The 25,887-nt window shown below is 41.4% G+C and overlaps 2 protein-coding genes across 3 annotated transcripts in view; both read right to left on the reverse strand.

Annotated features, from left to right (window-relative positions):
- xrn2 (5'-3' exoribonuclease 2) overlaps window positions 1-9,146 on the reverse strand; it is a 47,447-nt gene extending 38,301 nt beyond the window's left edge. The window contains exons 1-6 of one of the 2 annotated variants that reach the window (XM_007898346.2): window positions 8,950-9,146; window positions 4,963-5,090; window positions 4,770-4,881; window positions 2,472-2,583; window positions 798-856; window positions 338-427 (exon numbers count right to left, since the gene is read on the reverse strand). In XM_007898346.2, coding sequence (XP_007896537.1) covers window positions 338-427; window positions 798-856; window positions 2,472-2,583; window positions 4,770-4,881; window positions 4,963-5,090; window positions 8,950-9,024 — 576 coding nt within the window. In that variant the 5' untranslated portion in view covers window positions 9,025-9,146. 2 annotated transcript variants of the gene reach the window in all.
- Window positions 9,147-13,759: 4,613 nt separating this feature from the next.
- The window catches only part of kiz (kizuna centrosomal protein), a 76,693-nt gene continuing 64,565 nt past the window's right edge, over window positions 13,760-25,887 (reverse strand). Inside the window, exons 14-16 of the mRNA XM_007898344.2 lie at window positions 24,900-24,943; window positions 21,579-21,711; window positions 13,760-13,846 (exon numbers count right to left, since the gene is read on the reverse strand). Coding sequence (XP_007896535.1) covers window positions 21,605-21,711; window positions 24,900-24,943 — 151 coding nt within the window. The 3' untranslated portion in view covers window positions 13,760-13,846; window positions 21,579-21,604. The remainder of the gene's footprint in view (window positions 13,847-21,578; window positions 21,712-24,899; window positions 24,944-25,887) is intronic.

Raw genomic sequence — 25,887 nt, forward strand, 5'->3', positions numbered from 1 at the left:
GTATTAATTATAAATGAGGAAATATTGGGAATTAGAAATAGCACAAATACTATATAAGATTTGAAGAAGGAAGGGAAATTCAACTAAGTGAGTAGAGAGGAATGATTTGCCTGAAACAGACTGGGAGAAATCATTTTAAGCTCAAAAAGCCAACTAAAATACAAAGATGTCCCACACACAGAACTACTTGCCAAATAATGCAGTGAATGAATATGTAACTGAAGCATTCAGAAAGGAAACTAATTTATAAAAAAAGTGGATAAATAATAAACTAATAACATATTTGTTAAATCCTGATCAAAAGAAATCTTAAAATTCAAAACAAACCAACACTTACAGTTAGGTTTTTCCATCCAGGATCATTGTTTAAGCGATCAGCAACATAGTACCTAAGGCTCCGTGCAAGGTTGTCCATGAACTCGGTTCCCTTGAATCAATTAATAGAGTAATTCAACACATCAGCACCAAACTTCACTGTACACATGTCTGTTTACCCAGCAATGAGTAGGAACCTGGTTGTAGTTGATTGGCGGATTGCTTTTCTGAGGTTAACAATTATTTCAAAAATACTGATAATTTGGTCACTCAATCCATGACTGTTTGCGGGACGCTGCTGTGCGCTGGGTTTCACCCGCAAAATAGCTGATTCACTTTACAGTATATTCTGTGAAACGCTTTGAGAAGTCTCGAAGATGCGATAAGGCACTATATCAAATGCAAATATTATTAATATACAAACAAGTGTAATATAAACTAAACTTCACTCATCCATTCTCAACAAGTGAATCAGTACTTACTGGCGTAATGCAATTGCTGTCAAACCGTTCTTTAATTACTTCCTCGGATAGGAAACCGCCTGCAAAGGTGGAATGTTAATTATTGTATATGTTAACGCTTACGAGCAATTAGTATGTTCTTAAAAGCCAAATCTAAAAAAAATACAGATTTTGTGCTCAAAAGCATTATCATTATAATCATTGGCTGGTGTCTAAGAAAGTTCCTGGATCAGTATCTGTTGAGAAATAGGATGCTGGTTGCACGGATAGTAGGTTTTGTTAAGAGCAGTATGTAGACTGGCATGAATGTTGGGAGTCTTGAAGTCTTAGTGCACAAGTTGTCAAGTAAACAGGTAGATGGGCCTAATACTCTTTTCCAATTCCATGATTTTTCTCATTATATAGTGCGAAAAAAATTCTAAAGTCCGTAGCATCCACCAAATTAAAATTCCAGTAAGTTTCCTAAACTTGTTTAAACATAGATACTTCACTTAATATTCAACTAAGTTTAGTATATGAAAGCAGTAAATTAGAGAAAGTTAATTAATACCGTAGAACTTCAATTATCTGCCATAATTACCATCCCCTGTGGATAATATAAATTGGTAGATAATCAAGATTCCAGTGAAACAAATTGCTACCAACTTGGTTTGCTGCCAAAACTGCTTGAAATGGTTAAAGCAAGTTGGAAACCTTTATCCTATCCTGGAGTCAGACATCCATTTAAAATGTTGGGGAATCTGGAATGTTCAGATTTTAGTTGATGTAGTATCATATTTATACATAGTGCAGATTAAAAATGCAAGTTAGAATTAATATGCAGCCACAGAGAACATTAGATTCATAACATAAGGTCCTGAATATTTAAATTTTAAGTACCTAATTATTTTTATCCTGCTTGCCCATGGCTCTTTCTTTAAGCCAGCAATCATGCTACCATTTGTGCAGCCTGATGTGGGAGGGAATCTAATTCACAAGGCTTGAAAAAGATGTACCAGATCGGTACCTGCCCATCAGATTAGGAAACTAAAAGCATGAACATTGGCTGGAGGGGAGAGAATAAAAGGAAATTTATAAATAAAAGGAAAGACAATGCTAGGGAAACTAACTGTACAAAAGCAAGATATCCAATCTTTATGCTAATGCAGGCAGCACCACCTCCTCAGAAAAGAGTTTCTACTGGTGTCCTCCAAAACAAAATTTGTCATTTGTTTGCCATTGCTGTGTGCAATTGGGCTGCTGTGTTTGCCTACAAATACAGTCATTCAATTTCACAGTAAATCCTGTGAAACGCTTTGGAATGGCCTCCTGGTATGAAAAGCACTATAGCAAATACAAAGATTTTTATTTATTATCAGAACCACTAAAATCTTGTGCAGCAGCACCAGAGGCCCTAAATTCCACCAAGTCTAAGCTTGCAGACCACTCTGACTTAAACCAAGTTTTTTTAAAATAATACATTTTGAATGCCAGTCTCCTGCAGTTCTGAAAAAGAATTGGCTTCCAAAATTATTACTGAGTTTAGGAGTTTTCCACAATTTTGTGCAATCTTAAATATGACAAATAGGCTAAGTCGAGGTGGAATTTAAGGCCTCAGAACATAGTGATCCATGGAATGCCTATTATATCTAAGTTATCCATCCTAACAATTAAGTAAAAGAAAGAACACTAAATCAATATCAAAATATGTTGCACCTTTACTAATCACTTCTTCTCTCATTCGTGTTTTCTCTGCCAACAATTCTACTCCTTCTTTGGATGCACGGAATCTTCTGGACCTCTGCTGGTTCATTTTGGCACGAGGAGCCTGGAATAACCAATATGGTTGAGACATGCATATCTCTTTCAGATTTAAATCTTGTTCTGTTATAGATTTACAACAAATGCCTTTAATTACAAGGAAATTTTGATATGCAATATTGAATCTTAAAAGCAAATTTGAAGTCAGCTGTTCAGTGCGGGTAGGGGTGTGTCTCTGACTCAATGACACCCGTGTCAAATTGGAGCCCGGCAAATCTGCAGCATGCAAGGTCATTGACAATAGGACAGGCTTCCTGGAGTAGGAGAGAAAGAGTGAAAGATTGAATTCTTCCCATTTCACTCCTGATAACCCTGCAAGCCGATGGGTGGTTCAGATTCGACAAGACGCTGGAAGCGTATGGTTTAGCTGCATACATTTAACTAGTTAAAATTTCAGTGGTACAATAGATTGCCTTCTGTCAACCAACACTTGTGTTCTCCGAGCATAGAAAGGCATGTGTTACTTTATACTCCTTAGACCCTTATGTCCATCAAGAGACTTCCATGTATTGTACTCCTAGCTATAAATTACAGCCTTTGGGAATCTTCACTCATGCACAAAATATATTAGATTTTTGGAATCAACAACTAAAAAAAACTTGCATTTATACAACACCCTTCATGAGGCATAGTGTCTATGAGCGCTTAACAGTGGCAGAGCCAGGGAGAGAGAGGAGAGGTAACCATAGGCACAGTTGAAGAGAAAGGACTTCAGGTATGATCTGAAGAAAGGCAAGGAGGGGGCAAGGCGGAGGGATTGAGACACAGAGTTCCAGTCTTGGGGTGTAGAGGCTAAAGGAAATATACTTTTTTCGTACATAAAAGGCCAGGATCAGAAAAGAATACATGATAGAAGCCACAGGAAAAGCAATAGTAAAATGAACAAGACTTCATTCAGATCCTGTATACAACCTGAGAATATCTGGCAACATAACAGCATAATTTTAGCTATGTACTTCAGTTTCCCTTATTTTTCACTGACACCTCTGGTATCCAAGGATACCACCTAGAGCAACGCATAGATGTTGCCTCTGAACTGGCTGCTATCAATTTTCCAGGAGTAAACAGGCAGTTTTTGTTTCTCTGGCCTGAATACATTAGTAATCAGAGATCCACAAGAAAAAAAAGATGGAAATTGCTGCTTTCAAATCTATCTTCTCAACACAGTGAAATGCACAGCACCACGATTCAACCAATATAAAATGCTGTAAAAGCAAAATTAAAAGGCTGCATTAGCACACCAAAACATGTTGCATGCTACATAAATACTTGTACAATTCATTTATGCCCTTCACTACAATAATGTTCAACTGTTTAATTTGTATTTCTAGCAAATCTGTATTGTGTCAAAATATTTCATGCTTGCAGGAAGGAAAGTCTGAAAATGTGCAATAATTTCACAAATTTAGATATTTTTGTGATTTGGTCTGGAATGGGCTCCAAGGTGACATGCCTGCCAATGGAATATCAGAATGGAGCCAGCCCTCTGTGGCGATCTATCGTCCGATTCCTGAACCAGGCAGGTCCACAGGACTCCAGGCCACTGCTGATGACAGCACAGCCCAGCCTGGCTTATCGGCAGGACCTGGAAGGGCAGACCAGTCACTGGGGGCAGGAGTCATCCCACTCAGCTCCTGTTAGCCCTGCAAGCCAAAGCCCTAATTGGTAGGGTGGTCCTAGCTGGACAAGCAGCGGGAAAGCTTGCCAGACAGCAATATCAGTGGTAAGCTGTGCGGTCTTAGCTGGTTAGATTCCAGCAGTACTCTACACACACTCTTAGAGTCACCAAGCCTTAGCTCTTGCCAATCTGCACTTTCCGGAATTAGGTGAGCAGATGCGTCTCCCACCAGGGAGAGAGTGTGCATTCCAATCCAACAATCCATCTCTGAGATTTCCATGTGTAGGTGGGATGTTTGAAAATCTCAGCTTGTTTTGGATACTCTTTCAGCATGGTGATGGGTTTCCGCATGTGTCAGACACTCGGCTGACCAAAAATAATTTGCGATTTGGTGGTCAATACAGGCCACAAGATCTTCCGCGACACAGCAGAAAAATTAAAATTTGAAAATTACCAGAACAAAGCCTTAAGAAAAGTGGTTCTAAATACCAATTTAATTCAGATAACCTCAAGGATCTCAGGTAATTAGTAGCTCAATTAACTAGTGCTTTGGATTCAGTAAAATAGGCACTCACTACTCCATCTATTGCCATGTAAAGAAGGCGCCTTGGTCGAAGAATGTTGAACAATCGATCAATATATTCAAATATTGCCACCATCATTTCATCCTCATTTTTAGGGGCAGCCCTGCAAAGTAGATTCAAAACAAGTGTTAGAATTTTGTAACAAATACAAAAGAAATCTAATTATTATGGAAAAAAACATTACTTGTTTTCTGGATGTGTGCATGGATGAATGATGCCATTCATGTCCAAGTAGAGGTTATCAAACTCCACTTCATTTGGATTAGGTTTGCTGGTGTCCACAGGAATTTTAACTCCATTAACTTCTTTCACCTGCGAAACAAAGAAACCAAGATGCAAATAAAAATCTAGTTCTGTGAATGCATCGTTTTGCACATAAACTTCTAAAATTATACAGAAAAAATAAATTGCAATTAAAAAAAGCTGAATTTTCTGGGAAACAATAAGATGAATTTCAAGGGCCAAAACCTTTTTTTTGTATGAGATTAATTTATGAGATTTTGCACGCATAGCATGTCTGTCCTTCCCTGACACCACTCTCCAGTATGCTCAACCAATACTAGCTTTAAGACTACTTCCTCACTTTTGGTACATAGCCAGTTGAGAAAAANGGCAATTCAGGCACAGTAAGCCTATTTAATGGAGCTTGTTTAACTGAATCCATCCATTCTGAAAACATCCACATTTATATACAGTACATTAAAATCTCAGATTACAATTCTATTTACTTTGTATTCATAGCATAATGTTCTACATTTGTAACTTCACATTAGTTGAAATTTGTTTATCTGAATTGATTAGCCAACCAAGAAAGCTACACCTTCCATGTTTGTACTATAATTACTTTATTGCACCAGGTAACAGTTTCCATGACGAGCATCACTTAATACAGCACAACATTGGATTTAGTACATAATCACTTGTCCAAATAAGCCAATTATTTTCCATTTCCTCTCTCCATAAATGCTGCCTAACCTGCTGCATGTTCCCAGCAACTTGTTTTTATTTCAATTATTTTCCAAAACTGTTTTGCTGAACAGCATCCAACAATGTCGTATAAATTCCTCAGGTCTTATTCACTTGGGCTAAATTAGAATTCCAAAGTTGGATCAATTATGACACAGGGTTTGCAATACCTAAAACTGGCACTGGGAAAAAAAATCATTCGCATGGCCAATTCCCATTATTGCATCTAATTGTATGCTGAAAAACATTGCGTTGATTCGAAGAATCTTTGCTCTTGCAGAGAAGGCATTTTTCCAGAAATCAATTGTAAATTTACTTTTTACCAGTTTCCATTTATGTTCTACTTTCAAGCCATAATCTGATTTTCTCTCATTTTAGCATTGAATATTTTATGTACTTTGATGAAGTGCATCTTCTAGACTTAATTTTTCTTGACAACGCATCCATTTTACATCATATTGTTTTCCTGTACCTTTCCAGTGATGTGGTAACAAAAAGAAAGCAGCTGCTGACTTTCAAGTAATGTTACTTCAACAATTGATTGTATTAATTGCATTGATCAAGCATTGGTCTAGGAGGTAAATTTGGATGCTTTGTCTCTTTCATTTTCAGCTTTTTTTATCGAAAAATAGGTGAAAGGTTAAGGCACATAATTAATCTTTCACCTATTTCAGGCTGGAAATCGGATTAAAACAACGTTTTCTTTGTTATGGAGGGTTAGGCTTCCTGACATCATCACATGCATTAAGATACTCAAATCAAAAGTTTGTAGTTTTTCCAAAAGAACCATGATATCTGGGCTGCAATTGGAAGGCTGAAAGTAGTCAATTAAAGAAAGGACATTACAGCCATGGAGAGGACACAGTGAAGTTCACAAGAACGATGCTAAGGATGGGGGGAACGAGTGGATTTGCTTGGAAATTTGGAAGTGCTGAGTGTATAAATTATGAAATATAATAATAACTCATCACTCAAGGGAAAAGGCTCAGTGTCAAGTTATCGGGAGTGCCGAGTTAGATGCACGTATAAACACAAGTAATTGCAGCCGGGATATCAACAACATGATTACTTTAGTGGTAGTGATGAGTTAAACCAGGGGTGAGGTATCAAGAGTTTACTGTATTCCCATTGGTTAGTAAATTGGAGCATGAGATCAGAGTTCTCAGTGGAAGAGTTAAAGGGAAGATTAAAATAAACATTTTCACAAAGTGCTGTAGAAAATGGAATGCTTTGCCATAAAGGAATATTTTATAAATTTGACTGAGATAAATGTTGGCAACTAGTTACACAAAGTTTCTCAATATCTTTCTGTATACAATGTCAGAAGCACTGACCACCATTCCACCAACAACCATGTCATAATTGTATTAGTTATATTGGAGCATCATATTGTGTATCCACATAACTGGAGAATTTTCCTGAGTGCAAGTGAGCTGATAGTGAGGCCACGTTTGGTCATTCAACAAACTGATTCAGGTAAAATACAAGTCATGCACCACCATGGTCAAATGCTCTGGGACACTACCCTGTGTGAGGGGTGCTACATAAATGCAAGTTGTTGTTGTTGGAGGGAAAGAGAAAAATAAAATGGGAGAACAACAGGAAGTGAGAAAAGGACACCACACAAAATTAGTGAGGGACAGTGTGGGGACACCTACAAGAGAAAAGACTCTGTCTGCGTAACAGTACAGAAGAACTCCTGATTTGTTGAACACAAAACATTGTATTATGCATTATGACTCAATTGACAGTTTTCAGTGACTGTGTCTGCCCTTCTTAGCCCTGCTGATAAGCCAGGCTGACTAGTCTGTCATCAGTAGTGCCCCCAAAATACTGTGGACCCACCGGCCTCAGAAACCAGATAACCAAGATCGCCACAGATGACTGACTTGATTGTGACATTCAATTACCAAGCGCATCACCTTGGAGGTAGCGCAGCTCCAAGGGGACCCTGCTTACCTCTCCCACGTGGAAGATGGTAAGAGAATAAAAGAGTATGGTGAGGGAGCATGTAAATCAGATCAGAGCTGCTCAGCTTTTGTTGAGGGGCGAACACAAGGGTAAACTCTATGGGCCAAATGGCCTGCTTCAATGCTATCATTTTTACCATTCTCTTTTAGATCCATACATTAGAGTTGCAGTACCCTTACATGTTTTTAACATGCGTGAGGAAATGCTGCTACATAAGCTACATAAGTTCACAAGCTGGTGAACCAACAACAACAATTTGCATTTGTATAGCGCCTTCACGCAGGGTAGCGTACCAGAGCGCTCGACTGTGGCGGAGCACGACTCGGAGCCGGAGAGAGGGGGAGGCGACCGTAGACATGGGCGAATAATAATAATAATCCTTGCGTTTAATATAGCGCTTTTCACGTCTTCTAGAACGTCTCAAAGCGCTTCACAGAATAGACTGTAAAGTGAATTGACCGTATATTTGTGGGCGAAACGCGGCGGCCAATTGCGCACAGCAGTGTCCCACAAACAGTCGTGGATTGAAAATGACCCAATTTATTATCGTTTTATTTTATTAGGGCTCTGTGTGGAGTAAGGGAACGTGCCCGAGATTTCGCCCTCTGCCTGGAATTGAACCCGGGTGTCTCGCTCGCAAAGGCGAATAGGAAGCTCTTCACGCGCAACCTGAAAATGGGGGTGGGGAAGGATCGGGACAAGGCGGAGGTACACAGGAAGAGTATTCCAGAGTTTATTTTTGGGGGGGTGGAGGGGGGGCGATGGGGGGTAAGCGGATCGGAGAGGGAGAGAGGACTGCCACAGGGCGTGGAAGGGATTTGAAAACGAACGCGAGGGTCCGGAAAATCGACCCCCTTTGAAGAAGAGTCAACAACAACAACAACGACGACGACACAAAAAAAACCACAGGCGCTGCGCCGCGACTCGGGACCAGGAAGGAAGTTAAAAACTCCATTTCAAGTGTCAACGTCCCGAATAAAGTGCGCGTAATAAGGCATCGGAGACGGTAAACGGCCAGAGACGGGGGGCGAAGTGCGTCAGAGTGAAGCGGCCTCAGCGGTCACGGCCTGGACTCGGGAGTTTTTTTTACGGGAACAAAAACATGACGCGGGGGGAGAGGGGGTCGGGCAGGGCCTCGGGGGCGGGGGGGAGGGGAGAGGCCGTGACGAGCTGTAAGCCTGAGGCCTGCGCCTCCCGCCCGCTCGCTCCCTCCCTCCCTCCCTCCCTCACTCACCCGCTCCTCCAGGCAGTGCACCACGATGGACGGGTACTTGCGACTCAACCATCGGAAAAACGCCGGGACTCCCATGTCGGATGAGGAGTGAGTGAAGGAGGCGCAAAGGAAAGGGAACGGCGGCTCAATCAGGCCTCGCGGTACCGCTGCTCACACGCTGCCGCTACCCCGCAGGCCTCAGAGCGTGCGGCATTCTGGGAGCCCGCCCGCTTCGGCCCAATAGGAAGCGCCCGCCCCGACCAATGAGAAGCGCGCGCCCGCCCCGACCAATGAGAAGCGCTCGCCCGCCCCGACCAATGAGAAGCGCCCGGCCGCCCCGACCAATGAGAAGCGCCCGGCCGCCCCGACCAATGAGAAGCGCGCACCCGCCCGCCCGCCCCAGGCAATGGGAAGCCAGAGTGAAGTCTCCGCACACCGCGGTCAGCTTGGAGCGGATTCACGCCCAATTGGGCGGGGTTTGTTGCTACTGCACGCGACGAAGACGGCTTTGGGCGGGTGCCTAATTTATAAGTGTTTCACTTAAACCCGCAGAAGTTTTTTTTTCCCCCCTCTCTCCTTTAAACAACAACAACAACAACAAGATTCCATTTATAAAGCGCCTTTCACGTCAGGAGGACGTCCCAAGGCGCTGCACAGTTGGGTCATGACCCGAGCAGGGGGGAAATGGTCAGGGTGAGGGGAGGGAAGGGAGGGAGCGAGGAGGGGGGAAATGGTCAGGGTGAGGGGAGGGAAGGGAGGGAGCGAGGAGGGGGAAGAGAGTCGAGAGGGGAGCTGAAGGCTCGGTCAAAGAGAAAGGTTTTGAGACCGGCCTTGAAGGAGGAAAGGGAGGAGGCGGCGAAGGCACTGGGGGATGGAGTTCCAGAGCCTGGGGGCTGAGAGGCTGAAGGCCCGACCACCGATGGTAGGGCGGTTGGGGCGGGGGACGTGGAGCAGACCGGAGCCAGAGGAACGGAGGGTACGGGCAGGTAGGTAGGGGGATAGTAGGTTGGAGAGGTAGGAGGGAGCAAGGCCGTGAATGGCCTTGTAGGTGAGGTCTCCTTTAAAGACCTTTCCTTTGATAGTTTCGAAAGCAGTAAAACCTAAATCAGCCTCTCTGCTCGCTGTAGGAGGCGACGGATAATATTGGGCTACTTTTGGGCTCGTGATTGGCTACAAACGTGTTTTAATTTCTGGCAACAGCAATAACAACAACAAATTATATTTGTACAGGAGTGCCTTTTACTTGGGGAGGACGTCCCAAGGGGTTGGACAGTCGGCCTTTTCTGATGTTGTCGTGGAAGCTGAATCCGCCCTCTCACTGATCTGCTCCTCACAATTCAACAAAATGACTCAACTGCCCTTTCCCCTCCACCAGCCTATTGCCGTTAAATGTTATCGTTTCTAAATGTTATGGAGTCCTGTAGCTTCGTGGTTAGAGCGATGGCCTCGCAAGCGAGAGGAACTGGATTCAACGGGCAAGTTTCCGTACTCTGCACGCCTCGGTTTACCGAGCAGTAAATGTGATCCCAGTTGTCAGTCCGTTGGGGGATGACTTTTGCGGGATAATCCCCTTTTTAAAAAAAATTATAATTTGAAACAAAAACAGAAATCGCTGGGAACACTCAGGTCAGGCGGCATCTATGGAGAAAGGAAAGTGAGTCAACATTTTGAATCTAGGACCCTTCGTCAGAACTGGGACATGTTGGGAGGGAGAGGCTTTTATGGGCAAACAGAGAGGGGAGAGGCAGGGCAAAGAAGACAAAGGAGAAAATGGGGTAGAGGACAGGGGTGATGGGTTAAAGAGGTGTTAATGATGCAAAACAAACAAGAGGGGGGAACTGCAACAAAAGAGGCAGATCAGAGAGAAAAAAGGTGTGTCTGGGACTCAGATGATGTGGTAATGGTCACAGAAGAGTGGGAGGGGGAAGGTGAGCTGTTATGGTCCGAAATAGTTGAAATCAATAACAACAAAATTACATTTATAGAGCGCCTTTAACATCAAGAGGACGTCCCAAAGCGCTGAACAGTCACGTGTCGGGGCCCAAGCATGGGGAAGGGAGGGTGTAGGGGTGAGAGAAGGCAGAGAGGTGGGAGGGCGACCAAAGGCACGATCGAAGAAACCCACCTTGAAAGAGCAAAGGGAGGAAGCGAGGCGAAGGGACCGTGGGATGTAGTTCCAGAGTGTGGGGGCAGAGAGGCTGAAAGCCCGGCCACTGATGGTAGGGCGGGTCAGGCGGGAGACATGGAGCAGACCGGAGCCCGCTGAACAGAGGTAGCGGGTAGGTTGATGAGGAGTCAGCAGGTCAGAGAGGCAGGAGGGGGCAAGGCCATGGATGGTCTTGAAAGTGAGGTTGAGTGTGCAGCCGTAGAGGCTGATGCTGCCAGCGCCTGAGATGTGGAGGTGCTGGCGTGAGCCAATCAGGAGGGCCTCGGTCTTGCTGACGTTGAGTTGGAGAAAGTTGTCCCTCGTCCAGGACTTGATGTCGGACAGGCAGTCGGTCAGGACGTCAGCAGTCCCGGAGTTGAGCGTGGAGGCAGACAGATAAGAGTTGTGTGTCATCCGCATACATGTGGAAATTGACTCTACGACTGTAGATGATGTCACCAAGGGGGAGCATGTAAAGGGTGAAGAGGAGGGGACCGAGGACAGAGCCCTGAGGATAAATGTCCCTAGTAGATAAATGAGGTGCTGTTCCTCGAGCTTGCACTGTGGCTCATTGGAACAGCGTAGGAGACCATGGATGGAGAGGTCAGGGTGCGAGTGGGAGGGAGAATTGGAAATGGCAAGTAACCGGAAGCTGAGAGTTGTGCTTGTGGACAGAACGGAGGTGTTCAGCAAATCACAATGTGGAGGAGAGCACATCGTGAGCAGCAAATCCAGTAAACTGCATTGGTGGTAAAACATATAAATCGCTGTCTCACTTGAAAACTGTGTTTGGGGACCTGGACAGTGGTATGGGAGGAGGTGAAAGGGCAGGTACTGCATCTCCTGCGCTGGCATGGGAAGCTGCTGGGGAGAGGAGAGCAACTGTTGGTGGTGATGGAGGAATGAACCAGGGAGTCACGGACTGAACGGTCCTTTTGGAATGCTGAGAGGGAAGGGGAAGGAAAGATAGATTTGGTGGTTGGATCACGCTGGAGGTGCCGGAAATGGCGAAGAATTATTTGTTGGAAGTTGAGGTTGGTGGGGTAGAAGGTGAGGACTAGGGGGACCCTATCACAGTTCTGGGAAGAGGGGGAAGGGGCGAGGGCAGAGGGGCAGGAAATAGGGTGGACATGATCAAGGGCCCTGCTTACAACAGTGGATGGGAATCCTCGGTCGAGGAAAAAGGAAGACATTTCAGCTGCTCTGGCATGAAAGGTGGCATCGTCAGAGTAGATGCGGCAGAGGCGAATAATAATAATTCAGTCACTCAATCCACGACTGTTTGTAGGACACTGTTGTGCGCAATTGGCTGCCAGTCAATTCACTTTACAGTATATTCTGTGAAGCGCTTTGAGACATCTCGAATACGTGATAAAGCGCTGAAGCAAAGGCAAGGATTATTTTATTATTATTAATTTATAAAAGCAGAGACGTCATGTTGAATTCTAAACTTGGTTCGACCACATTTGGAAGACCGGTACAGTTCTGGTCACCATAGTACAGGAACAATTTTGTAGTAGCAACAACTTGCATTCATACAGCATGCTTCATGGGGCATTACATCTTACAGTGCTTTATTGGTGGTGTTGTACTCAGATCAAGGGAAAGTAGGCACATCAGCACAGTTGGAAAGGCAGTTTTTAAGGTGAATTTAAAGATGAGGTAAAGGGATAGAGGCAGATAGTTCCAGATCCAGACTGAAGGCCTGGCCACTGATAGAGGTGCAGAGGGGGTGGGGCACTAGGTTAGTAGAGTGAACTGGCAAGTGAGTGAAGCAGGATATCAGCAGATCAGAAAGATAGGGCAGTGCTAGGAAATGGTATGAAGGGATTTATATGTGAGGACCTTGAAGTTGTTAGGGTGAAGATAAGGAGCCAGTGGGCTTTGATGCAGATGAGGATAAAGGTTGCAAAATTTTGGATGAGCTGGAAATTATGGACGGTAAAACTGGGGAAATCAGCAAGAACACTTCAGAGGGTATGCTGTAAAAAAGCATAGTGACTTTGTACTTTGAAGGCACCAATTTGCATACAGCAATCGCCCACAAATAGCCAGGAAGTGAATGCTTGATGTATACATGAGGGAAAAGGGAATTGAGCAGTAAAGGCTTGTGGAGCAGAATGGGTTAGGGCTCATGTGGAGTATGAGAATGGACTACTACAACAACAAAATTATATTTGTATAGCGCCTTTCACGTCGGGAGGACATCCCAAGGAGCTGAACAATCAGTGTTTCCAAACCGAGCTGGGAGTTGGGATTGGGGAGGATGGAGGGCACACGGGGAAGGAGGGTGATCAAAGGCATGGTCGAAGAGGAGGGTTTTGAGATGGGTCTTGAAGGAGGTAAGGGAGGGGGTGAGGCAGAGGGGCTGCGGGATGGAGTTCCAGAGGGTGGGGGCAGAGTGGCTGGAAGCTCACCCGCCATGGGGCGGGCAAGGCGGGGGACGTGAAGGAGGCCGGAGCCCACTGAGCAGATTGTGCTGGCAGGTTGGTAGGGGGTTAGGAGGTCACAGAGGTAGGGGGGGAGAAGGACCATGGAGGGTTTTGCAGGTAAGGACTAGGATCTTGAACTGTATCCTCTGTGTGATGGGAAGCCGGTGCAGTTGGGCGAAGATGGCGGTGATATGGTCAACAAGGGACAGGATGCAGAAGTTCCGCATTGGCTCTGGCCTGCTTCACGTCCCACACCTTGCCCATTGGCGGGTGAGCCTTCAGCCTCTCTGCCCCCACCACCTGGAACTCGATCCCACAGTGCCCATTGCAGCATTAAGGTCTAAATTCAGTTTAAAGCAAAACATGACAACGTCTTATGTGAACAATAAAACCAGTTTGAAATCTTTCTATTTGTTGATCCACCAGTTGATTTACCAGCAAGTTCTTAAATTAAAACTTCAGTCAATAAAATCACCAAATAAAAAGCAGTCCTTTGTGTAAAACAACTATTTTCTCACCATGGTCAGACAGTCTTACAGAATCATAGGAATTAGTACACAATCGATTTTGAAAGAAAGATGGATAGGGAAAAAAAGGGAAAGAAATTGAAGGTGAACTCAAATTGCATAAGAAAACCCAGAAGAAATTCTGTCAGATAAGAAGAAAATATGTAGCAAATAAACCAAAGAAGCAGGAACTGGCTTTGTAGTAAGAACAACAGGAAATGAACACTATTCTAACCATTCAGTGAATAGAATTGTGTTAACCTTTTCAAAGTAGATTTCATTCACAGCTTTGACCAGAAAAGAACTGTTATTCAGTACTTGAACAGCTTGCATGTTACCATATTGCAATCATGGCAAGCACTGTTCAACATGTTATGTTCATTCACAAATGGAAAGTATGTAGCTTTATCATTGCATAACTTCAATTTCTGTAAATTCCAGTCCAACAGCTAATAGGAATTTGCCTGTTTACTCATCTAACGCAGGTATGCAATTTTACTTTCACTAGAGATAAACTATTTTATATATTTTAACAATTGTTTTAGATTTGTGATGGAAAGCTTGTTTTCATGCTACCAGATGCCAAAGGAACTTAAGTACTTTGTGTTTTATTGAACTGTGGCCTGGCTTCTTGATGAATAAAAAGGCAAGCTACTATGGCAGCAATAACTAATTGATACATTTAGTTCCCTTAGACTTCCTGTTACTGGATTTGAAACCACATTTAAATATTCTTGAAACAAAAAAAATCATTCAACAGAAATAGCACTTGACATTCAGCGGAATCATCTTGACATTTGTAGATTACAAGAAAAAAACTTCTGAGCAGAGCAGGGCAAGTGCAAACGCTTTGGCTTCTAGTTTGCATCAGCAATAGTAATAAATATTACTGACACGTGCTGGAAAAAACAAAGTTGCTTTTGTGTGCAGGGCATTCAAAGAACTTCCTGTTCTTCAACACACAATTGTGTTCAAATTTCACTAAATTCCTTTTTTTTACAGTGGGTGACAGTGACCCTTTTATTCCCTTTTAATCAATGTATTTTACACATTGTGCAAACACTTTAAAGGGTCATTTTATACAACACATCCCTGCAAATGCTTCCATTGATACACAATGGGAGTGTAAGAGGGAAGTGGAAAGTGCATCTCATCCCAAACAGGATGACTTTTGCCTGCTCATTTGTACCCCTTTATTTTCAGAATGAAATACAAAAGTAAGCCTCATCTATGACTTATTCAGCAAACCAATAAAACAATTTCTCTTAATAGCTCAGCAGGCGTTTCCAGTGATTAGCTGAGCAATACAGACAAGAAAAGTACCAGGTTCAATCCTTGGGTTGAATTAGTTGATCTCAGTTGAAAGTCAACATTTGGGCTCAATGTCCTGAGTTGGACCACTGTAATAGTGCAGTAACAGTCCTGAAGAGTGAATCATGCCCAAGAATACCCTCATACGAACAGGAGTAGGTCATTCAGCCCCTCAAGCCTGTTCTACGTTCTATTAGATCATGGCTGATCTGTACCTCAACTCTAATTACATGTCTTTGCCCCATATCCCTCGATACCCTGACCTTAGAAAAATCTATCCATCCCAGTGAAAATTCGAATGAATCCAGCATCCATTTTGGGAAGGAGTTCCAGATTTGTATTCCCTTTGCATGAAAAAATGCTTCCCGATCTCACTCCTAAATGAAACTCAGAATACTGCAGATCCTGGAATCTGAAACAAAAACAGAAATTGCTGGGAACACTCAGCAAGTCAGGCAGCATCTATGGAAAGGAAAGTGAATCAATGTTTCAGGTCCACGACCCTTCGTCAGGTCGTGGACCTGAAACATTGACTCACTTTCCTTTCTCCATAGATGCTGCCTGACCTGCTGAGTGTTCCCAGCGACTTCTGTTTTTGTTTCACTCCTAAATGGCCTAGCTCTAATTTTAAGATTATGTTCCCTTGTTCTGGATTCACTCACCAGAGGAAATAGTTTCTCAGGAGCTACCCTATCAAATCACTTTATTATTTTAAACACACACATGAGTCTTCTGTAGGGTACTGGATTTGTCCAAGACTTGCACCAGCCCAGAGACCTCCCTGTCTATAACCAAGAACACACTTCGAGCAGCAGAAAAAAAAATTGGATCATTCTGTTAGTATGAGGCAGCAGTGCTGGATATAAAAAAAAGTGCAAAACAGGTGCTTGTATAATAAAATGAAAACATAAATTTAATTTTTTATTGATTTTATAGACTAATTTTTCAGAACATATTTTTTTCTTTTACCTGCTTCAACTCCAAACCATCTGTATGTATGGTGCGCTTCGTTTAGAATGACATCTTGATGCTCTTTAGAAACAGCACGTTTATTGATGTGGGTGGGGGTTGAGGAGGAGGGAGGTGACAAGACACAGTCGAAGAGGAGGATTTTTTAAGACTGCTTTTGAAGACAGATAGAGAGGGGGTGAGGTTGAGGGGCTGGAAGTGGGAGTTCGTGAAGGTGGGAACAAAGTACCTGAAGGTTTGGTGGAGGGAGTGGGAACACATTGCAGGACTGGGTTTGCTGATCAAAGTGGGATGAACAGAAGAGTGAGGCTGGAAAAAAATATCTTGAAATGACTTTGGCTTCTGGTATATGATTGTTTTTTTTTGACTGCATTGTTTATTTAATACATTCCCTCTGTATCCCTTCTGGAAGGGAAACACAAAAATGTTGCTTATGCAGCCATTTCTCAAATAGGGCACCCGGCCCTCAACTGCCAAATGAATGGACCACCCTGACGAAGAGGAAGGTTATTTGGACCATTGGGCATATGTCATTACAAGCTCCCCACCAGTTATCCAATTCGATTCCCCTGCTGTAGGATCAGTAGAAATTACCAGTTAACAGTTCAACAACAGAAGTATAATTGTCTGCTAAGCCAGGTCACTGAACTGAAAGGCAAAAATGTCTTCTTTACTCACAGTATTTCAAATTGTATTAAACATCCAATTAGTTACACTGATTTTTTTTTCACTTCGGGACAGATTTTGAATTCCCTGCTGCTTTGACATATTTTTAGCTGCTCTGCAATTGCTAATTTACCATGGTCCCAAATCCAACATCATCTTATTAAATATCACACAATGTACATGCAATTCTATGTGATGCTTCCTTATAAAAAAACACATAATCATAATCTATGTATAAATAGTAGAAGATGCATGTTTAGTCTAAAACAGCAGTTAAAAGGGAATTGGATAAATACTTGAGGGAAAATATTATGAAAGGTTATTGTCCGACGAGCAAGAGAAACTACTCTTGTGGGTAGCTCCATTAGGAGGGCTAACACCAACACCAGGCATGGTGGGTCACATCGTTTGGTAGTTCTAGCAGTCGAGGTTTAGTTCCCAACAGAGAATAGCACGTTCAGAGAAATCTCAACAAGTCTAGAATGTGTCAGTCTGGCTAGATTGGTAGCAATCTCACTTCTGTGTCAGAAGGTTGTGGGTTCAAGCCTCACGATGAGAGTTGGAACTCATCTTGTCTAAACTGACATTTTAGTACAGTGCTGGGGATGTGCCTCATTGTTGGAGCTGCCATCTTTCAGATGAGACATTAAACTGAGTCTATTCAGGTGGACATTCAAGATCCCATGGCACTATAGTTTTTCCTAGTGTTCTGGCCGATAATCCCCCAAATAAAATTAGCCATTCAAATCATGGCTGTTTGTGGGACATTGTGCGCAATTTGCTGCCGCGTTTGTCCACAAAACACAGTCACTACTCTTTAAAATTGCCTTGGGAAGTCCTCCTGACGTGAAAGGCACTGTGTCAAATTTAAGGATCATTCTTCATCATCCAAGACACTGGCATTTTTTTTTTATTAGTATTATTGGCCAGACGTCTAACACACATGGAAATTATCACCATGCTTAATAGTCCTCATACTGAACTACTGAGTGTTCCACACAGGTTTCTGTTTATCTGGTATGGAGTGAGTACTCTCCCAAAGAGGGATGCACCATGTTTGCCTAATCCCAGTGGGTATAGGCATGGGTTGGCAAGGCTTGAGCACCCAGAGTATACTGCACAGCTTGCTATTACAAACAATGGCAAGCTTCCCATTTGCTGATTTCAGTGAAAGCTTTAGCTTGCATGGTTAACAAGAGCGAAATGGAAGAACCCCAGCTCCAGTGACTGATCTGTTCCTCCAAGTCTGTTCCTCCAGCCTAATAAAGCAGGCTGCAATCCATCATCAAAAGTGTTTTTGAGTACTGTGGACCTGCCTAGTTCAGGAACTGGACTACTCAAGACACCTAGAGGACTGACTTGATTCCAATATTTTATTGTCAGGCTTGTCACATGGAGCCAACTCAGTCGTAAGGAGATCCTGCTTACCTTCACCCCTTTCTTCCAAGAGGATAGTTAAAGTTAGTTGTGAAACATCTGACAAGCACACATTTGAACCCATTGCTTGGAGGACAGCAGGTACCAGGAATTTCTCAAGATATACTGTACATATATACTTCTTAATGCAACAAACGTTTTCTATGACCTTTCATGCTTCTCTTGCCAAAGCACAATTTCATATGCAGAGCTCGATTCGATGAGTGGAAGTATCAAATTTATATTACTATGTCCTCAGAGATGAGTACAGTGAAATATGACTATGTCTTGCTTTTCTCGCCAGACCAACTACATATTGGTAAATGTACTGTATTCATGCACAAATATTTTTAAATAAGTTTACAATTAAGTGGTGTTTTCCATTATACAATCTGATTAATCACACTTGCATAATTAAGATTTCTGACATTTGCCCAAGACTGCATTTACTAGTGTGAACCGATCTTTTTCTTAGCCCATTTAATTTGCAATATTCACACTCGGAAGTTTTCTTTGTGTGAAATTAACAGGGCTGCTAAAAAAATAAATCGGACCTTTGTATGATTGAACGGATAAATATAAGTATTAGTGGTTGTACAAAAATAAAGGGCTATGAACCATGTTGTAAAAAAAGCAGATGTTAAAACAAAAGGTGTACAATTTCTTTACACTCCGCTCTACCAGTCTTTCTAAGTATCTGTCAGAAAAACAGCAACTTCCATTTCTGAGATAGGCTATATTATTTAACATAACATGTTGGAACAGGAGTAGGCCATTCGGCCCCTCGAGCCTGCCCCGCCATTCAATCATGGCTGATCTTCTAATCTAACTCCAGCTAATATCATAACCTTGCCTTATCCTCATATCCCTTAATCCCTTTTGCAATAAGAAATATATCTATCTCAGTCTTGAATATGTTCAAGGACTGTGCGTCAACAGCCCTTTGGGATAGCGAGTTCCATACATTCACCACCCTTTGAGTGAAGAAGTTCTTCCTCAACTCAGTGCGAAAGGGCTGGCCTCTGAATTTAAGGTTGTGACCCCTGGTTTTAGTTTCTCCAACCAGGGGAAACAATCTCCCACTATCTACTCTATCATGCCCTTTGATGATCTTATAGGTTTCTATAAAATCCTCTCTAATTCTTCTATATTCTAGAGAATATAGGCCCAAATTGGTGAGACTATCCTCGTAACTCATCCCCTTCATCCCTGGTAGTAACCTAGTAAATCTACGCTGCACCCCCTCCAAGGCAAGTACATCCTTCCTTAAATAAAGAGACCAAAACTGCACACAGTATTCCAGGTGTGGTCTCACCAGGGCCCTATACAGTTGCAGCAAGACTTCCCTACTCTTATACTCTAATCCTTTCATAATGAATGCTAACATACCGTTAGCCTTCCCAATTGTTTGCTGCACCTGCAGACTAACTTTCTGTGATTGGTGTACAAGGACACCCAAGTCTCTCTGGACACTAACACATTCCAATCTCTCCCCTTCTAAAAAAAATAACCCGCTCTACTGCTTTTGCTACGTAGATGGATGACTTCGCACTTCTCTACATTATACTTCATCTGCCACCTACCTTCCCAATCACCTAACCTATCTTATGTCGCGCTGCATTTTTTTAATGTCATCCTCTGTGTTGATACTTCCTCCTAGTTTTGTGCCATCCGCAAATTTAGATATATTAACTTTGATGTAGATGGTAAATAGCTGAGGCCCAAGGACTGATCCTTGTGGCACTCCACTAGTCACATCCCGCCAATCTGAAAAGGATCCATTTATCCCTACTCTTTGTTTCCTACCCGTTAACCATTCCCCAAACCACGTTAATATGCTCCCCCCAATTCCATGGGCCCCTATCTTTTGGACTAACCTTTCATGCGGCACCTTATCGAATGCCTTCTGGAAGTCCAAATAGACCACATCCACTGATTCACCCTTACCTAGTTTACTCAAAGTATCCTCAAAAAATTCCATGAGATTTTTCAAACATGACTTCCCTTTTGTACAGCCATGTTGACTTGGCCTAATTATATTGTGCTCCTCTAAATACCACACTACCACATCCTTAATCAATGATTCTAAAATTTTTCCTGTCACTGATGTAAGACTAACTGGCCTATAGTTCCCCATCTTTTCCTTTCCACCTTTTTTAATAGTGGTGTGACACTTGCAATCTTCCAATCCATGGAGACTGTTCCAGAATCCAAAAAATTTGGTTTTCCCAATCTATGTGGAGATTGAAATCACCCACTATTATCGCTTTACCTTTCCTACATGCTCCACTGATTTCTTGATTAATACCTGTGCTATTTTGTGATCATTGTTTGGGGGTCTATAAATCACTCCCATTAATATTTTCTGCCCCATATTATTTTTTATTTCCACCCATATTGTCTCAACCTCCTGGTCATCGGATTTCAGATCCTTCCCTCCACTGCTTTTATTTCATCCCTAATTAATAGGGCTACCCCCCACCTCGTTTCCCACAGTGCCTATCTTTCCTGTAAACCGAGAACCCTGGAATATTTAACTCCCACCCTAGATCTCCTTATAACCATGTTTCAGTGATGGCTACTATATCGTACCCATATGTGTCTATCTATGCTTTTAATTCATCAGTTTTATTCCGAATGCTTCGCGCATTCAGATATAACATTTTTAATTTCCTACCATTTCCTCTACTCTCTGATTCCTTATCTGCTTTGCCAAGCTTCTTACCCGTAGTTAACATATTCCTATTATCTGGCATGCTATTCTGCACTGTCATCTTTACTTTTTCTAATGCTAACTTATGGTTTCTCTTATAACTGACTGTTTTTGGAGTCTGTTCATTTGATAACAAATAGTCTGCTTTAAGACACAAAGAGAGGCAAACAATTTACTCTCATATGCCAAAAAGCAATATTTACCAAGTGGTACAGCGCGAAAAATACTTTCCTTATAGTCTTTATGATTGAGAATTTTTTAGTAAGCGATGGAAATATCTGTTTTTGGTTTCGATGCTATTCTAGTCTCTCAACCATCATGGTGTTGCAAACATTTCTCAAAATCGACGATTTATACCATTTTCCTTTGTGTGTAATTCGTAAAACTGAAAAAAGTGCCAATTGTTGTGAAGTGGGTTGTTATATTTGAAGTTTACCTCACCTCAACTTTTCTACACTGATATTGCTGTTACATATTCGTGTTTCATTTACCAAAAACTGAGCTTCATGTTTTATCGTTAAATGAAATCTTCAAAATCATCTCCACCCTCAAGTACATCTGGTGCTTTGGGATGCAGAACTGCTTCAATATCAGAATCACTGTCATCGGATTCTCCCCAGAATGCTGCAATAAAACACATAAGACTATTACTTCCAAAGTCATCCCTCATTAATGCATCAACTGTAAGAAAAACAAATCACATAGTATGTTCACTTTTGATCTTTGGTCAATTTGTTTTATTGAGTGAACAATGAATAAAAATAGCTGCAAAGTATTCAAATTTAAAAACAGAAGATTCGGAGGTCATAAAAACAAGCACTTAGATTGACATTGTTATTTCCATAGTTACTCTTCTGTGGTTTTACAATGTTTTATGACATTCAAAAACCTTAATGTTGCAAATCAAACATCTGCTTTTGTACATAAAATGCATAGAACAAAAGTCAACATTAACATGCCAATGACTCCAATGACATCAGCAGATGCAAATTGTCATTTATTATTCAGAAAATGCTGTTGCCAGAATGAAAGAACATTGCAACAATACTTGTAAATCTGTTTTTATATTAATTTAAATTAGCATCTTGAGAATATTATCTGGATGAAAATTTGAATTTCAAAATGTATGAATTTCAAATATGCTGTATTTCATTTAAAAACATTGTGATTAAACTTGATCTTTTCAAGGAAGACTTAAAAGAATTCGACTTCAGCAACATTATTGTTTTATCTAAATGCAATTCTCTCCATACGAGACTCAGATATCAAAATATAAAACTGCATCTGAACATTATTCAGTAGCTTAACTCTACCCATTTGATAAGTGTTTCATCAAAGATTTAAAAATCTCCCACTTTGTAATGCTTTAAAATAATTAGATAATTATTTGGGGAGGAACAAGTTTGCAGGGCTATGGGAGAGAGCGGGGGAATGGGATTGATTTTGGGTAGCTTTTTTAAAAGAGCCAGCACAGACACGATGGCCCAAATGGCCTCCTTCTGTGCTGTATAATTCTATGATTCTGTTCCTATAGTGGTTCAATGATACAAGTTATGTTTTTGTACAAGTTTGTGTGCTGACTTCATTAGCTTTTGAAATGATGGACCTTGTATCAATCAGGTGTAAAGTATTACTGATTTAATCTCTAAATAGGAAATTCTCTTAACTGAGATAGGGCAATCTGAACTTTTATAACTCTGTTAATGCTGCCTTATCTTCTATTGGCATGTGCATTGGAATCAGTTATACTTCATAGCCTCCTCATTTATTTTGAGGTGGAAGACAAAGATTCCTCTCTTTTCTCTAGCTTTCTCAAGGCAATTCACCATTGGATTGATATTACACAATGAAATAATTGTAGTTCTTAAATTCTTTGTGGCATTTTACTTCTGACAGATAGCAATTAGCTGACATCTGATCCTACCAATTTGTCAAATGAAACCATCTTTATTGATTCCAAAACAAAAACTTTACTGTCAAACACTGGAGACTGAAAAAACATGTTTCTCTATTATTCAACATAGCTCTACACTGCTGGTGTTTTTCCTATGAAGTGGAGTATGCCTATGGCAATAAGGTTATTGGAACATTGAAACACTCTTCCTCTATCCCTATGCCTTGCCGCTTCCTTCCCCATCTTCAGGTCACGCCTGAAGACTTTCCTGTTCGACCTATCACCACCTCCCTCTGCGCCCCCACTCTGGAACTCCATCCCACGGTGCCTTTGCCTCGCTTCCTCCCTTGCCTCCTTCAAGGCCGGTCTCAAGACCCTTCTCTTCAATCATGCCTTTGGTTGCCCTCCCAGCTCTCTGCCTTCCCTCACCCATACACCACCCCTCCCCCATGCTCGGGTCCCAACACCTGACCGTTCAACGCTTTGGGACGTCCTCCCATCGTGAAAGGCGCTCTGTAAATGTAATTTTGTTGTTGTCCCAGTTCGGCGTTGTGCTCCCCCACTGGGACTCTGGGACACTGCCCTGCAGGAGGGGCGCTATATAAATGCAAGTTGTTCTTGTTGATTATCCCAAATTTTCAAACTGACAATCGTTGCCACATTGAATGTTGCCAAAGAGAAAACTGTCTCATTGATGAAATGCTTTTCTCAGAGTATGCAGATCTTTCAAATGAATAAAACTGTGAATGAATTGTACAAATTTGTACACAATATTTGGCACCTGTTAGGTCTGGTATTCCAGCTAATGAAAACTGGCATGAAATTGCATTGTTGACTAATCCAGATGGTGAATACATTTTCCCGGAACTAATTACATTTTCAAAGACCAAGTTGTGTTTGCCATAAGACACAGCCAAATGAAACTCATTAAGATCACAGAAATGAGCTTTCACCATTTCACTGCTATTGTGACTATCAGATACCATCTGAAAATATGCATTTTCTATGTTTTTTNACACGTCTGGACAATTAATTGTTCACAAGAGAAAGAGAGTAGAAAAAGGCTCCTCAGTCCATTTGATCTCACCGTTAATTCATTTGATGTCACACATTTACCATGTTGTTGAAATGTCTCAAAATACTTTACAGAATTTACTCTGAAGTATACTGAATGTGAATATTTTGTAGGCAAATCCTTCCAAAATACCCATTCTTTGCACTCCTAGCAAACTTACCAAGATTTTTCTCCATGGTTATATTTATAGCTGTAATGGTTAATCATCTGACATCTATTGTCAGCAGTACGTCAGGGATCTGTTCTCTGCCACTTTGTTCCTTCTCTATATCATATACCTCCTTCACTGATCTTTCAACTTTACCCAATGATTTCCTCACGATTGCCCTCTACATTAACAAACTTCCTTCAAATATCTTGAGTGTTACTACAGTGGTAATGCTGAATCACTAATCCTTGAATTCATATATGACCTTTTGGTGGCAATAATAATTTACCTTTAATTCTTTAAAGGTTGTAATTTTTTTAGGAATAATAATTCTTGCATTTGATCTCAAAGTGAATGTCCAGAGTCTTGGGACATCATCCCAATGTAAAAAGCGTTATATTAATGCAATTTGTTTTGTTGTTGAAAGTAATAAGTTGTCAAGCTCTTTTGAGATATTTGGATGTAATAAAATATTGTCAAATGCAAGACTGTGGAATTTCTTCTCTTCCTTCTCTGTGTCTTTTCTTTTTCATGTGACATACATCATTTTAAATTTCTTATGTTGGTGTCATCCAACCACTCCCTGAAATATCACATTTTTTGTCTCTTACTCTTTTCAAGCTATGTGGTGCACTGGACTATAGATCTTGGCCCTTCACCTGAGTTCCTAAACATTAAAAAAAACTTCAGCTTACCTTTAGATTTCATAGGATGAATTAGCTTCTTTTTCTTTCTGTTCCTATAGAAGTTTAAAAAACGTTAATATTTAATATTGTCAAGAATTACATTCAACAATACAATGTATACCATTATATCATATGTATAAATGGTAGTAATGCAAATACTATCTGGAAAATAGGCAAACTTAATGCAGGCTTGCAATATTAACAAAGATTGTTTCAAGAAGCCATAATAAATAAGCCTCTTTTCCACTTTGTTCTACTGTAACACTATTAATAACAGCTTAGAAAAGTAACACAACTGTACCAGTAGGTCCTCACACTTTGGATTGTTCATTGTAACATTAACAAACGTCTTGTGGAAAATAGGAAAAGTGAGAGAGATATTGTAATGATATCCTGAAAAAAAACATGTTGGTTAAACTCAAAAAGAGCATTGGGAGCAATCATAATATTGTCATCCTTCAGCCATTCTGCTCTCTGGAACTCTATCCTGGCACGCCGCCATCTGGTCTTCTCCCTCTTCACCTCGAGACCTAAACTTTCAACCACGCTTCTTTGCACTTTCTGCCACCAGCTCGGGCTTTCAGTGAGTTGGGTTAATAGTTTTGCGATGTCTTCCCGAAGTGAAAGGTACAATAGAAATGTGAATTATTGTTGCTAGCGAAATATGCAGTCATTGCTGCAATCTGATTAGTTGGAACTCTTGATTTGATCTAACAAGCAACAAATATGTTAGTTATGTGTAAGCAACTACTGTACCAATAAGACAAATGGCATGCAAATGGGTTTGAAAATAACAATAAGATTATTCTGTTAAACTTCAAGTAAGAAACAATGAATACTCTCCTACATTAGACTATAACTGAACACAAATGTGGGCCTGCTGATAATTTCTTGGATATTAGGAAATATTAACCTTCATTTATAAATGGGCATAATAAATGACACTAATTGAATAATTAATGTTTGAATGACGTTTTAGCATACTTTCTAGCTCAAT

This window comes from Callorhinchus milii, unplaced genomic scaffold, assembly GCF_018977255.1.
Source record: "Callorhinchus milii isolate IMCB2004 unplaced genomic scaffold, IMCB_Cmil_1.0 Scaffold3, whole genome shotgun sequence".
Classification (NCBI taxonomy): domain Eukaryota; kingdom Metazoa; phylum Chordata; class Chondrichthyes; order Chimaeriformes; family Callorhinchidae; genus Callorhinchus; species Callorhinchus milii.